The 15776-nt window shown below is 40.4% G+C and overlaps 1 protein-coding gene across 1 annotated transcript in view; it reads left to right on the plus strand.

The window, feature by feature from the left end:
* The window catches only part of drp2 (dystrophin related protein 2), an 81673-nt gene that overhangs the window by 3381 nt on the left and 62516 nt on the right, over positions 1-15776 (plus strand). The window contains exon 2 of the mRNA XM_080502401.1: positions 857-1031. Within this exon, the coding sequence (XP_080358527.1) occupies positions 985-1031 (47 nt within the window). The 5' untranslated portion in view covers positions 857-984. The remainder of the gene's footprint in view (positions 1-856; positions 1032-15776) is intronic.

The raw sequence follows: 15776 nt of genomic DNA on the forward strand, positions 1-15776 counted from the left end.
AAAGTAACAGTAATAGTCTTTGTGGGATTGTGGACTGTGTGTTTATGAGTGATTATCGACTTTCTGGAAAGTGATTCAGAGGATCTTCCCTCAAGAGTCTATAAATGTTCTAAGCTTCATTAATATTTTTTCATTATAGGAATTAATGGGTTTTTCATCTAGAAAGGTGCCTGCCTGCCTGTGGAGGATCTTTTTTTTTTTTTTTTTTTTGATGTCATGGGATTCATCGTTTCCAATGATCCAAAATAGCATCCAATTGGTTAGACCAAGCTATTATATGATATCCTGCTTGGAAGTATCACTCTCGAGGATTTTGAAGGCTTGCTCTCAAAACACTGACAACAGCTTAACCCAATTGATTTTACTTGAAAGTCACTTATGATTTCTTTTTTGTGTGTGTATGTGTTCCTGAGTGGAGTTTAGTGAATTGGTGTCCTCGCAGGGCTCACAGATTGGTTTCATTGAAATCATAAACGGTGCAGTGCTTTTCCCCTGCAGGGCCTGTGCATGCGCTCACATCTTCACAAGATCTCTTCAGGCACTGTGCAGAGGTTAGGTCTGAGAAATATTTTGGTAATATTCGAAGGAATGAAGGAACATCTTTGTGAAACAAAAGAGAGAAGCCAAAACACCTACAGCAGCCCTACGTGTCCTCGGTTGGGATTCAGAGTGTGCACTGATATCTGTTGCTGGCTCTTTTTTTTTTTTTTTTAACACTTTTTGTCAGGATTTGCCGAAGCCAGAACTTTCAGTCGTACCCTGAGTGCCTTCTGAGAGACTACACTCGCAGCGTGTGATACTGTTCTATACTCACTGAGACGAATTCTTTGGGTTTCCTCTGTGTGTGTGTGTCCAGCTGCGGGGCGGCCCTCGTGGCCGGGATGCCACTGTGTGCCGTGCCAGTCCACAGTGGACGGTGAGGGGCAGGAGGACGGGACCGAGTGCAGGAGACTGAGAGGAGGCGTCCCGCACCAAACCGCAGACATGAACCTCTGCTGGAACGAGATCAAGCGCAAGTCCCACAACATCCGGTAAGAGGACAATCCCACTGAAATCAACAGTTGGTAAAGAAAAAAAATGATTAGTTGTTTGTGTGGCTGGGGGAGGAAAATAGCTGCAAAAGAAGAGTTTAGGGTGACGTGAATCACCGTCTGTTTCTCGGTGCTTGATGGTAACAAAACTCTTGATTGCACTTCTAAGCTGGCAAGTTTTTGTTCTCAAAAGACATAAGTATGCTAATTTCTTATTGTGACTTTGTTAGGGAACTGACGATTTCCCAAAGACGCATATAATCAGTTTAGCGGTTTTTCACCAAGTGCAGAGATTCACTCGGTTCACTGAACGTTTATTCGGCCAAGTAGTTTTGTGGAGGGCTCAAAAAGAGAAGGAAAATAAACCCACTTTATTTGATATGTATACAAAAATGGAAGCCGGATGTCTTACAATCAGTAGATAAGTTGTTGTTACAGTACTAAAATAATATCAAATAATGTCTTTCAGCTTAACAATGATGACACACCTTTTAGAGTATTTTACTCATAATTTTCACAGTCCCCCAAAATTCATTTGAAATAGTATTTAGTAAAAGCAATAATTAATATCTCTGGCAGTTGACTTTTTGTGCTTAGAACCGTGGCGAAAAGGATGTCCACTCAAATCACACTCGGGAGGAGAAGCTCCTGATGTGTGGCATTATTTTCATCTTTCATGCTCTTTGTTTTCCATTTTCCTCTGAATGACCGGTCTTGCTGCCTTCACGGTGCTCTGGCATTAAAAAAATGAAAGTATTGTCTCATATCGTGCCATCACACAATAATGCATATTTTAGTACTGCTTCCAGTAATCTTATTAATTATTTATGTAATATGGGTTAATGCTGCCATTGCACAAGTTCCACTCGAGAGATTTGCGAGTGCAAAACAATTAAAGTGCGTTTGTGTTATTCTTTGATGCTTAATTGGAAACCGTCAGGGCTCACCGCATTATTTCTGCTTTCTCAATTCAACTGGCATCCTGTTTAGACAATTGGCCCTTTAATTGCTTACTTGACCCTGATATATCTAGGAAATGGGTGGGGGGAGGTTAAGGAAGGATAGTTGTTAAATTGGGTAAGACAGTTTCCCCTGCAGCCCCGTGTAATGAGATCACTATGGATGGCCTGCAGTGGCTGCACTCTGACTTCATCAGGCTGAGAGGAGGAGGAGAGGAATACAGGAGGATGCTGATGGAGGGAGAAAGAGAGGGAGAGAGGGAGGACCGACAGCTGGTATTAAATCATCACACGGAAGAGACGGGTTGCAGGGGAGTAGGGAGGGCAGGAAGGAAAGAAGAACACAAGAATAAACGAATGAACGGGGAAGAGCTCCAGTGAAAAGCTGTCTAACCTTGAGGGAGAGTGCCGTCCAGAGGAAACGTCTGACTACAATTAATGCCAGTGGCTGGACAAGTGCAGACAACCAGCTTTTTAATGGCCTGTCTGGCATTGATTGACAGGCGTTTGAGGCTTTGTTCCAATGAAAGTCATGGCGGCTTTGCTCTATCCTTTAAACTGTCCCACATTATCTCCCACTGCCTACTGAAAGTAAGTCTAACTTCTCCCGTCGTGCTTTAGTCCTAATTTCCAAAGAAGACTGGGCTTCAGGCTCACAATAAGATAAGTTCTGATAGTGAGCAGGCATAATGTTCACCATGATTTCAAATTACTGTTGTAGCCAGTGTTACTCAAAGTATTTTTTTTACTAATTGCCTCAAAGTAAACTGTTTCTTTGCACACAGAGCAACCAGAGAAAAGTAACTTGTTGCACTGCTCTTTACAATATAAATACAATATGCAGCAGAAGTGTCTGCGATGCATCGCTTCATAATTACATCTACAGTTAAGCCTGTGCAGCCACAGATATTCACTAATCCTTCTGCTAATAGGAGGGCAGTAGTAGATTTTTACCTTGTTTTTCTTAATATCTGAAAGCAAAGAATAAAGTTCCTGAAAGCACTAAACCGGTTGCTCAGTTTCTACTGTTTACATTTAGTCATACAAATTAAAGAATCATACACGCAGAAAGTGATGAAGAAAATTAAGGATTCATTCAACAGTATATTTATAACAACAACAGTAGTAATAATATTCTAATTATTATCATAATCATTTGGTCTTCTCTCTTCCATGTATTTCTTTTTCTATGAATCTATTTTTCATTTTGGAGGCATTTCTATCCAAGTGGCACATATGACACTTCAACCAACACATGTTACAAAAAATAAGTAAACCTGCTCGGGAGACATAGACCTGTGTTGGTGTCAACAAGGGCAAGTTTCAGTCTGCAAAGATGAAAATGCCATCTGATAGTGCTTCCTCACTGGAAACACAAGTGTTTTGAGTTCACATATTTGGTGTTTTTTTTCACTGCTTCAGCAGTGACAGTCACCCATTCACACACACACACACACACACGCACACACACACACACGCACGCACGCACGCACGCACGCACGCACGCACGCACGCACGCACGCACGCACGCACGCACGCACGCACGCACGCACGCACGCACGCACACACACACACACACACACACACACACACACACACACACACACACACACACACACACACACACACACACACACACACACACACACACAATCATGCACCGATGCCATGTGGGGCACTCATTCCAAGCATTCTGAGCAGTTTCTCCGTCAATTTCTTGCTGAAGGACACTTCGTCATACAGAGATGAGACATCAAGCTTGCAACCTTGTGATTGGAAGATGACCCGCTCACAAATTGCAAAGAGACTTCCTGTAGACTGAACAGGACTCAGGATTAGAGTTTAACCTCTTTTTAAAAATTCTGTATTGGTGGAAGTACTGGATGTTCATCCTTTGTGGACCACACTTTGCAGGGACATGTGCAGACCTGAGACATTTCAAACAGGTGGAAGCATTTTTTAAATTTATTTTTTGGGGGGGGTTTAGGGTAGTTAGCAGTGACTTTTACCCAACAATAGTGTTGGTGAGATCAATAATTAACATGGAATGCAAATGGCTGCTAATAGAAATAGAAAATGATTGTTTTGGAGGGATTTCTAAGAGGACGGCAGCTCAGTCTGCAGTGGAGATAAGTGTTTTTATAATATTCCTGCCAATCCATCCTTCTGACAGTTGCTTCAGTGTGAACAAAAGTTGTGAATTAATCGACGGCTTCATCCTCAGAGTCACGCCGCTTGTCCCCCCCCCCCCCCCCCCCCCCCAAAAAAAAATGCTCCCGTTTCTGGGAAAACCCAGATAAGTCAAGAAATTAAGATAAGGAGTAAATATGGAATCATAATGCATCCTCTAAACATTTACAGATGGCAGTGGCGCAGAGAATTTATCAGCTTGACACAGTGTTGCTCAGCTAATTGGACTCGGCGCCGATAACAGAAGGTTAGGGGTTTGATCACTTTTTTGGCATCTCACATTGGAAGTTGGCAAACTCGGTCCTCTGTAGGCCACTTCACTCTCAAACACCAGCTGTGTAGCATGTGTTACCAACTGCAAAACACTGCTTTTATGCCAGTGGCTCAAAATGTAGACATGCCGTTCCCGTTGCTGAGTGCTTTGTGCTTTGTCAAGTTGTTTAATGTGTTGTGGAAGAACTGAGATAATTGCTTCAAACAAGTGGGCCACATCAGCACATCCTTTGTCTGTCATAATCACAGCTGAATGATTACGCATGTATATATATATAGACGAGAGACATTTATTACCACAAGCATATCGCCGCCATCTGTAACTACTGTGCAAGCAAATATAGAATGAACGTGTGGGTGGATTCACGGAATTTCTGCTATTTTCCAAGCGCAGCTATTGTTTTGTTAAACGACGTATTATTTTGTGGTTGTGTAATTCATTCACTGGACAGTTGTTGTAATGCAAGATTCCTTCTTCATTTCTTTGTTTCGCATATTTACCTTACGTGCCGGCAACATGAGGGCTTAAGGTCGAAACGTGTTACATCTAATTGAAGCGTCTCTTCAAACTGTGAGGAAGACGTTAGTAGACGTTAATCAGGGCATCAGGTGGATGTCCGATCTGATTTTTCATAAATGCTGAAAGTAAATATAAGAAGCATTCTAATAAAACACCGTTTTTTTTACAAATCTGTTGTTGACAGTGTAATAGGAACACATTTAAATGACAAAATAAGCTTTAGTCTCTATATGATTACCAACCACATTTCTATTATACTATTCATTGATTATTGTTCTTACCAGCCGTTAAAATCATAGGGATTTTGATGGATCCTGCCATACTATTGCATATAATATACACAGATGCATATCTGTGTCAATATCAATATAAAAGTAATCACTTACTTGGAAATAATTGGAACCAATAAAATCTGATTAAATACTTCACTCGGTCGTCATCTATCAAGATAGTTTTTTCAAATTTCTTTGTAATCCTATAGTTATTCAGATGTCAGTGTCATAAAAATGACCAGAGAAACCACGTTGCATCAATCATTGTGGAGGTTTTCTATGAGGAGTGCTGCTATCGGCCGAGATAGGTGTATTTTGTGCTTCAGTTTCCCATTCTCCTCCCACACTGAACTCCAAGGCCCCGCTTCAATTTTTCTTTCACACCATCATCAGGTCAAAATGTCATTTTGTCCATTAGTGGAGTTTATGAGCTAAAACCTGCTAAGCTAATGAGATTCCTGTCAGCTACTGTAGTGCTTAATGTTTCGTGCAAATTAGTAAACATCCGAATAGCAATGAGCTAACCTAGGTGGCCACATTGTGAGCATCACACCTGGTGAATGTCAGCGAGCGAGCTAACATTATTTTTGTGAGCGTGTTAGCGCGCTGATGTGAGCGTTTAGGTCGAGCGCAGCCTTAAAGAGCCGTTACGTCTCCGTACTCCATCGGAAATGCATGCCAGATGGTCAAATAGCTTGCTCTGCATTCGAGCAGTTCCATTGTCTAACTTAACAGAAATCTCAGTCTCATCTCCTGTAATGGATGTTTGTGTTGGCATTGGATTGCGACCAGCTGTGCTTCATCCTCTTCTCACAGTCGTGTACTTTTGCGGTGAAACAAAACAGCCTGTTGCTGAATCATCACAAGTTTCACCTAGTTTAGCGTTTTCACAGAATGCCTCTTAGTCATGTACGATCTATCTTCCGTTCAATTTTATTTTATTTTATTTTTTTTAAATGTTCTGTAGCCGATAACTGATAACACTATGAGGCATTGTTGATTTTTCAGGCTGTGCCTCATAGTGACGTGCCCACTGTTTTGCACTGCAGGGAATGCCCACAGGGGTTGGTGTGGGTAGCTCAGTGGCATGCTATGAATTTATTTGCCGCATGGCTCAGATAACTGCAGAGAGCCAACCACCCACGCTTAGCGTCTGTCTGAGGGCAAAGGAAGACCTCTGAGTCTGCTTTTGTGTCTGCATGTTTGTTTTTGTTTTTTTTGTCATTACCACAATGCCCTGTCTCAATTCACAGCTATATCTGTCTGTACCTTTTTCATTCAATATCTGTTTCATTCTTATTTTTTTTCATTTTTTTTTAACTCTTCCTTCACTAATGTCCTGATGTGGTTTCTTCTGCATTGTCACCCTGTTTTCAGATGGTTACTCACACCTGAAACAGAAACTCCGATCATAGTGCGAAGCCCCTTTAGTTGTTCCGTGTCCCACTTTTCCCGAGGCCACCCTCAGGAGAGTCACACTGTCTTGCCTGCAGGTCTCATTGAGCTCCAATTACATGTTAATGATAATTGTATTGTTCAAGGTCAGCGGTGAAAGTCTTAACTCATCCGTAGTGTTGTCGTGTCGCGGTCGCAGGTGTGCTCGGGACTGTTTTTGAAGGATTCAGCCATCAATCATTCAGTTGCTCGAAAGAATGAGTTTTGCTTTCGCTGCCGCCTCAGGATCGTTTCGAGATTCAGTGGTTTTATTTCTGAGGGAAGAAAAGGGCAGCATTCTTCCAAGATGCTTTTTATTTATTTGCTCAGTCACACAGTATTACTCTGTAATACTGATGGATGAGCTCTGAGGCGAGGCCAAATATTGCAAATGTAAGCCATTTGTCAGGGATTTCATCCTGACTTTGGTTCCATTTGTGAGCTTTATAAATGTCTTAATCAATTACTTCATTTTTATAATTAATGCAGGTCACAGGCAACTTGTTCACCTTGTTTTTATGAGAAAGGGCTTCCAGCCGGGCCCAACTGGGTTGGGGGTGGTGGTGGTGGTGGAGCCGGCCCCCGAGGTTGCGCCGGGCTTCACCTCCAGGATCAAAGGGGCTCCCTGCCCTCGGGGCGGGGCCTGGGGGGGGCTGTCTTCTCTGCACTCTCCATCCGGTGCCTTCTGGGTTGGGGCGAGGCTCTCTGGTGTGGTTCGCCGGGGCCTCTCTGGGTCGAGGGGGCCGCCGGGGCCCTGGGGTGTCGCTGCAGGCCCCCCTACAACAGCTCCAACCACAACCAGTGGAGAAACCACACGCACATGAACAAGGGCAGTGGGGAAAACAAGAGCTCGGTCAGCGTGTACCTGTGTTATTCAATTTAGAACGGCAAGTTGACTTAAAATGCATGTTTTGTGAAAGGAAACCTGCATACATGCACAGGGAAAGCATGACAATTAGTCATGGAATGTCCCACAACTGGATTTGAACCATGGTATTTACATTTTGAGGCAAGAGAGCCAACCACTATACTGCTGGGTGGTGGTTAAAGCCTTTTAAGACATATAATCGTGGTGGCAGGCTTGAGAAAACAAACTTTGATACACCGATAAAAGAAACCGCAGGGGGATTTTGTCTCTCTCCCTCTCTCTCTCTCTCTCTCTCTCTCTCTCTCTCTCTCTCTCTCTCTCTCTCTCTCTCTCTGTGTGTTTGAAGCCTGAAATTAAACTAAAGTGAGAAGAGCACTGAACTGTGCCTTCTTACCAGTCATCTGGTGCAGAACAAATCAGACGTGGTTTGCACAGATTAAAGACAATGTTGGACTCTTTGGACTGCTCTAGTGTTTGACTAGCATAGGGGGGAAAAAAATTTTTTAAATCAGATTTTATGCGAATTACTGTACCCAGGCATGTAGAATGGTTTATATGGAGCAAATCCAATCCCCAAAGGAGTGAAAACACAGTGCCGACAGAGCCCGCGAACAATGAGGGCTTGAGGATTTGAGACAGATTTTGTAAATTTGTCGTGGTTACATGCTGCGCTGCACACTAAGACCTGCAAGGGCGGGGGGGCAAGGCTTCATGTCTGGGCCTTTTGTTTTTACAACATAATGGTGGATCATAATAGCATGTTCAGCTTTACATATTATAGAAGAATGAGCAGCAAATGAAAAAGATTATAGTTTTTATTGGTATTTTAGTGTCATTTGCTATATATCCCTGAAGGTATAAAACAAAGTATGGATAATATAGTTAACATTTCTTCCTCCACAGAAGTATTTCACAAGAACTTGGAGCAGGACACATACAATAAAGCAATTAAGAAGAAATAAGAAGTAACTGACAGCAAGAATTAAAGTTACACAGTTGCAAAGTATGCTTTATATTTACAGCTCAAGTAAATTGCAACATAACCCCAAGAATACTGAACGTAGTTATTCTAAATAATCATCCAAGGATGAACATTTTTATGTGGGTCATCTGTGACTCTTTGTTCCTTTAACGCATCTTAGTCACATCTTGAATAACCTGTTCTCAATGTACCTTCTGGTGCCTGAAGCAATGTCCCTTACTTTGGCTGCTCTCTGTAAAATTGTTTAGATTTTTTTTTTTTTTATCATATTTTCACATTTCTCTTCTTTTGACCTATTTATCATTAGTATTTAATTTCAGTGATGAGTTGTTTTGCTATCGAGCTATACTCCTGGTATATAGGTGCTGCTCAGCACTGTCGCTTCATGGCAACAAGGTTGTGGATTCACATTGGGACTTTTGGTTTTTCCTTTGTGGAGTTTACATATTGCATTGTTGGGATGCGGCAATTTGCTGATAACAATATGCTGTATTCAGGGTTTAATTGCTGCATATATCAATGCTGCATTCAGGCAAAAATAAATCTAAAATTCTTTGGTCTGCTACTCGGTGACTGTAATGCTCATCATGTCGAGTCGTCATAGAAAATCCACCTTGTTGAGTGCTCTCAGTATCAAATATTAATATGGTTTGTCAAGTGGTATTTATTGTTTAATGTAACATTAAAAATGTCAGGAGTGTTTCATTAAAATTGAGTGACCTTTTTCTGTATTTATTTGCAGTTTTTTTTTTTTGCAATCGTACTTGCTGTATTTTTTTATTTTCTTTTACTGTCGATTGAAAATATTTGTTTGAAGCAATTCGTATCTTTTCAGGTCTCATTTTTATCACAAGAACATTTAAGCATTACTGTGAATGGATCCTGGCAGCACAAGGCTTATTATTTGCTGGGAAATAACACACTACAGTGTTGATGTTTGAGGTGTACAGGTAAAATAAAACTCGATAAATAAATTGCACATTAATCTGTCACAACAAGTTTGCCTTATTGTTTTACTATCCATCCTGGATAGACCCTTTATATAAGTTAAGGTTATGGGAGCCTATTAGGGCTGACATGGGGCAGATGGCAGGGTACACCCAAGACAGGATGAACAAAAACTGACAGATATACAAAATTCTGGTTTACAGTCACAAATTGAGCTAACAAGCATGTTTGTCTGATCTCTACTGATACACTTTTTAAAGAGGCAATCTGGGATCCCCAAGGAAAATAGGTTGTGAACCCCAGCACAATATTACTGTGGCGAAATGTTTTTTTTAATATGCTCCTGTGTCCCGTGTTTTTCCTGTCCATCGAGAGCTAGGCGTCAGTTTTTTTTAATGTCAATCTGTGTACATGTTGACATTTCATGTTTATTTTCAACACATCGTCATTGAATTTTCTTTGTTTTACAATTTGATTCAGCCAATGCTTCTTAACACTGTACATCTGAGATACATACAGCACAACACCCCTTGACATCCAGAGGGGGAGAAAGTGTGACTTATTGACCTCCATTGTGAAGGTCTGATAGCTTGCCCACTGAATCCATAAAGCCCAGACGTCTTCTCTGACTCAAACATGCATTTTTATGGTTTTATTGGTCAAAGATCAAACGCAAATGTGAATAGAAAACCTGTGTTTGTTCATACTACAAACTCAGCCTTATCATGTTTGGACTTTGCATGAAAAACAAACAAAAAAAAATTTCTATGGTTGAAACGAAGTGTACTCAATACATGCATTAATTTAGATTTTCATTTATCTTTATTTCTGGTTAATGAGAAGCCAAATGAGTTTCACTGTGCAGTCTAATTTTTCTTCCTTTGTTCATGTCAGATTGTGTTGAGCACTGAGATGAATGACGATTCAGTCGAGCCCCATTTCCGGAGATTTTCTTTTCCCTTGCAGCTGTCACAGTCTGGAGTTCTGATTGCTGTGCATTGAGAGGCCTGGGAAGTGTGGGGCATTTTGATGAAACTCAGCAGCAATGAGCTGTCTTTAATTGTATGTTTAAGATCCATTTAAAAGAAAACCCACACATCCACAAAAATAACTTGAAATAAAAAGCATGACCCCATTCAGCAGCACCTTATTATAATCATTATAGTTAAATATGTATTTTGGTGCATTTTAGGTGCATGTGTCTGAAGCATTGTAATGACAACAGTAAAATATGAGTATATTATTGTGTTAATGAAGACTTAAAAACCACAAATGCACATTGCAAAATCTTAAGCCTGGCGGTTATGACATAAACAGAAATATGTGTCCTGCTAACAATTAACAATACAACATCCCCTTAACACCAGACAGCCGGCAAACAGATTAATACACAGAGGCAAAGAGAAATGTGAAAGTGTTCATTTAAAGACCAAAAGAAAAGAAAAAACTCAAAGAAAGAAATAAGTGAATGTCGACATCTTGTCTTTTTAAATTGGAGCTTGACAGCCGCTCTCATCTAAATAATAGAAATACAATCATAATAAAGAGCCAGAACAATAATGATAGCATGACTAATGGTTATAAGTGTTTGTATTTGGACTTATTTGGTGGTTTTGGCTCGAATGGCTGCAGCAGGCAAGTATTTTTCACACTCAGCTTTGTTTGATTGGACACTCCAGCTTACAAAAGCTGGGGGGGTTATTTGTTAGTGTCGGATTCAGCTGACTGACCAGAATGCTCATAGATCACTGTGTGCTTTAGTGAGTCAGTGTGATCAATGGCCAGTCACTGATTAGCAGTGTCCTGCCTAATCATCCCACCACAACAAACCTCTCCAAGGCTGCAAAAAATACTTTTTTGATAGATAAATAGTTCACGTTTTGTCAAAAGAAAGCTTGAAAAATTACAATGGCATGATTTTGACTTCATAAAATATATTGGTGACATATTTCTCCTGTCGGCTTCTTGTGCTCGCCCCTCTGAGGCATAATAATGTCAGAGAACAGCGGTGATATTTATTCTGGCAATGCAGTCGAACCCACAAAGGAAGGGTTCACTCATTGGACACAGTTGAAGAAGGGGAGTCTTTGTTCTCTGCGTTTTTCAGCCCATACGGTATCTTTTTTTTTTGGGGGGGGGGGTTTGTTTTGTTTGTTTGTTTTTTACGAAATGTAATAGATGAGCATCAGAGGAAATGATACAATGATTCCACACGGTCCGACGCAGAAAAACAGTGATAAGCATGCAGATCCATATCTCCATGAGCGGACACAAACACCCTCATGCTCAATAAAACAGAATAACGTCTCTGTGGAAAACATCTGTGCTTAAGCTATACACAAACATGCACATAACAAACCTGCAGAATATATTGCTGCAAAGTCTGTATGCATATATTGAATATAAAGCACTCTTGTTTTAATGGACTTGTGGGATTGTCTGACCATTTCAGTTGTGGCCTCTCATATGTATTATTTGTCGCCTTTTGTTGCAGTCAAGTCCCACAGTTTTCCATAACACCTTTTACATCCTCTCTCGTGCAACATCAAACAGTAAAAGAAAAGGTTTTGTTCTTGTTAAGTGTCTCTTCATGCTCTTCCGGTTTTCTTTACGTCCATGTTGTATTTTTGCGTTTGCATTCAACACAGTATGCCTTTATATACCAAACGTGGAATGAGTCTTCTCCACAAAATGTACAGCATTATAATAGCCTGTCTGGATGGAGAAGACCTAAACATCCATCCATCCATCCATCTTCTATCCCACTGACTTGAACCCTTCTCACTGTGAGGTGAGAGCTCAAATCATTGCTCCACTGTGCACAAAGTAGACCCACACATTGTACATTACATATTCTTAGGAAAATCGACATTAGTTAGTTTTATAAGTTCTGCAAGCCACGGAAGAGAAGTTGAATTTAATCAGGTATTTTAATTTCAGTTAATTATTGCAATGGGTCACTCTGACGCAGAGAAAGGCATTCCTCTTGTTATGATCAAGACATTCCAGTTTCTTGTCTCTCAGCAACAAGGTATTTTGTGCATGACTCAACAACCATGTTAGTCATCGAGATGACTCAATGATTAACAGCAGTCCGGAAGCTTCAGAGTTCACAGAACTGATTGCAAGCTGAATTCATCACAGTTTAATCAATTTATCTGAGTTTGTGGGTAACGCAGTGGTGTGGTGCTTCATCCTCGAACCTCGCAGTCTAACTTGTTTTTAACAAGTTAGATTGTTGGTCTGGAGTATGTGGGTGTGTCGAGTTTGCATGTTTTCCCTGGCAGCCTCCAGAGGCAGTTGTGTTATGTTTGTTTAAATAGCCACTGTAAATATTATTTGATTTCTTTTTCTCTGCGTCAGCTCCTCTGCTGCCCAGTGAGATGAAGTTGGTATAGGAGATAGATGGATTTTAGTTTGTTACTGGGTCATAACTTTGTGGTGTCATTCGGAGTTACAAGCAAACAAAGTTGACTTGTGCAGCCATGAAAGACTGTTAGAGTTGTATTCCCGGTGGCTGTCAGCTGATGTGTGTATTCAAACGTTTACAGTGTTTCTAGTTGTGCGAAGCGACCCTGCTGGCTGGTCTGCTCCTGTCACTCACCAAGTACGTTTCTCACAAATCCATGTAAAAGATGTTGGTTGGAAGAAATGCTTTAGGCAAAGCATCAGTAAGAAGAAAAAAAAAAACCCCACCTCCTCCACATGAGGATTCCCCTGAATATATCACACATGACACACACTACCCCTGCAGTGCATGAAATCAAAGAGGAGACAGAACGAGGGAGAGAACAGAGCGGGGTAAGGCTGGAAACGTGAACACGCTGTTCACATTTTACTGCTAACACGCCTCGTGATTTATTGATATTAAAGCTCAAAGTGTTCTATTATGTTTTGTTTCGATTTGAAAGACCAGCACACGCAGCAACTTCCCAACGAGGGGCGCATCAATTTTTGCGTCTTTAAAATGCTCAATTCCTGTGAGGGATGGGAGCTTTCTCAGGTGAGTAGTTGTATAGTACATCTGTGATCAGAACATGTGATGTGCATCCACGTATTTCTATATGCCCTGAGAAGCACATGGTGTTGCCCCATTTCCTATATAAAAGTACTTCATGAACAGGCAAAGAATAATCTCCTGCTGTCTCAATCATCATTTTACCAGGTTGCCATGGACATTAACTTCCATTTACATCATTTCCCTCAGATATTTAACTGCAGTGATTGGACAATATAACGTTCCGACATGTCTGTTTTTACTTCAGGCGAAGTCTCACATCGGGTGGTTATTTTATGGGTGATTGCCAAACACGTGCACTGCAGCATGCTTCAAGAAATGGCATCAATGCAGGACTAGGTCACTTAATCATTTCACATTATGCACGCTGTTTTTGAACTGTGCAGACAAAGAACATCGGATTAGTTTTGGATCCACTGCTGGAAAGTCTAAAGCATAGGCAATTTGCAAATACAACTTGAGTGATATTTAAATTTTAATTACGAAGAGGTAAACAAATGTTCACATTTGAGGTGTGAGTAGCCCTCTGAACAGGCACACTTAAAAAAAGTACTTTTAAAGATATGTTGTTTGATCATCATGACTATTAGTTAAATCATGATTTAAAAAAGCATTTTGATAGCAGGATAAACTACAATACACAAGGGATAGAAGTTGAATTAAAATAAATGTTGGTAGTAAATTGTACTGAAGAGAAATATAGAATGATAAAAGCAGATTTAATGCAAAACCATAATTGTAAAAGATTGCAAGATTTGCAATTCATACATGAAGAGTTTCTTAAAGTGAAAACCTTTAATCACAACGTGGCAAGTTGGTGGTTGAGATGAGTCCATCAGTGAGTGAAATGGCTTCTTAAAACCTTCTCTTCTGTCGTGTAACATAATGAAAATAAATATAGAACATTGATCACATTTAGCGGAAGAGTCACAGATAACCGCGTTCCTCACAAGATGATGGAATGTGTCACCTTCTTGATGATTACTCTTCACCTGAACCGTGTTTCGTCAGGCTTTTCCAGGCAAAAGTTTCAATAAGACCAATGATTTTTAAGCAGTATTTAAGGCTCTCACAAAAACCCACAGTCATAACAGAATCAATTTCAAAAGCATTAAATCTATTTTTGGAGGGTGTTTGGTTTTGTTTTTTCAGTTGTTGGTATCTGCCATCGCGACCCGTGGAAGATGCAATCTTGGTATAAAAGTGAATTTTTCAGAGTGAAAAATGTGGGGGATGATGAAATTGTTTTAGAAAACGCGGTCATCCCCAGCATGAAAACAACCAATATTGAAAGTACGTTTATCGGAATAACTTTGAATACCTTTGAATACCTTTACATGCAGTTGGGGCTTTGCTTATATGGAAACTACCTTCATGCAACAAGGTGCACCATGGGAAAGATAGTGGATCAAAAGAGAATACATCTGATATTAGTTGAATGAAAATAAAAAGCAGAAGCAGTTTGCAGGAGTATGCTGCTTACTGATACTGGAACAATGACTTTTTCACACAGTTTGTTGCTCTTTTCTCTGTGTGATAAAACTCAGCAGCTGCAACCGTGTAATATGGAGTGCCAAAATAAGCTCATGTAAATATCCACTTTTGGTTATACTCTTATGATTCACATCAATCATGAGTGTATTTATTCCACATAGAGGGAGAATCATTCTCCTCTTTTATGCTACAAATAGCCATATAATTTATAAATAGAAAAGCTTCATCTGGAGCAGCACAGCTCCAGACTCTTTGACCCTAACAAGGTTAAAAGATGCTTGACCTTCTGTTTTTTTAATTCACAGCAAAACAGTTTTTTTTTTAAAAGGACTCTGCTCAGCCATTATATTTGTATTCACACCATCTGCATTCCACTGTATATGCATTCCCATACTGAGGAAACACAATGCGATGCTATGCAGCCATGATGCATTGTAAATGCAACCAGGAATATTAATGCAACCAAATATAGCCAAACCCAGCTTTTCAGCCAAAAGTAACGACATGACATAATAAGTATTGTGGGTCTCAATCTATTTTGAGTCGAGGCCTGTATCTCTTGGGAAATATATAAGAAAAAAAAAAAAACCAAAAAATTTATGGACACCTTTGAATCTCAACTAAATGCTGTAGTGCTGTGTCACACTTCTCTGCCAGCTCTCACAACATCCCTGCAATTGAGAGAGAAGGAGACAGAGAGGTGAGACAGTGGGAGGAGGGTGGTGAGTAACGAGGATTCTCTGGGCCTTGAGGCAACGTACTTGCAAGCTCCTCTTTCTCAAAAACA

This window comes from Blennius ocellaris, assembly GCF_963422515.1.
Source record: "Blennius ocellaris genome assembly, chromosome: 9".
Lineage (NCBI taxonomy): Eukaryota > Metazoa > Chordata > Actinopteri > Blenniiformes > Blenniidae > Blennius > Blennius ocellaris.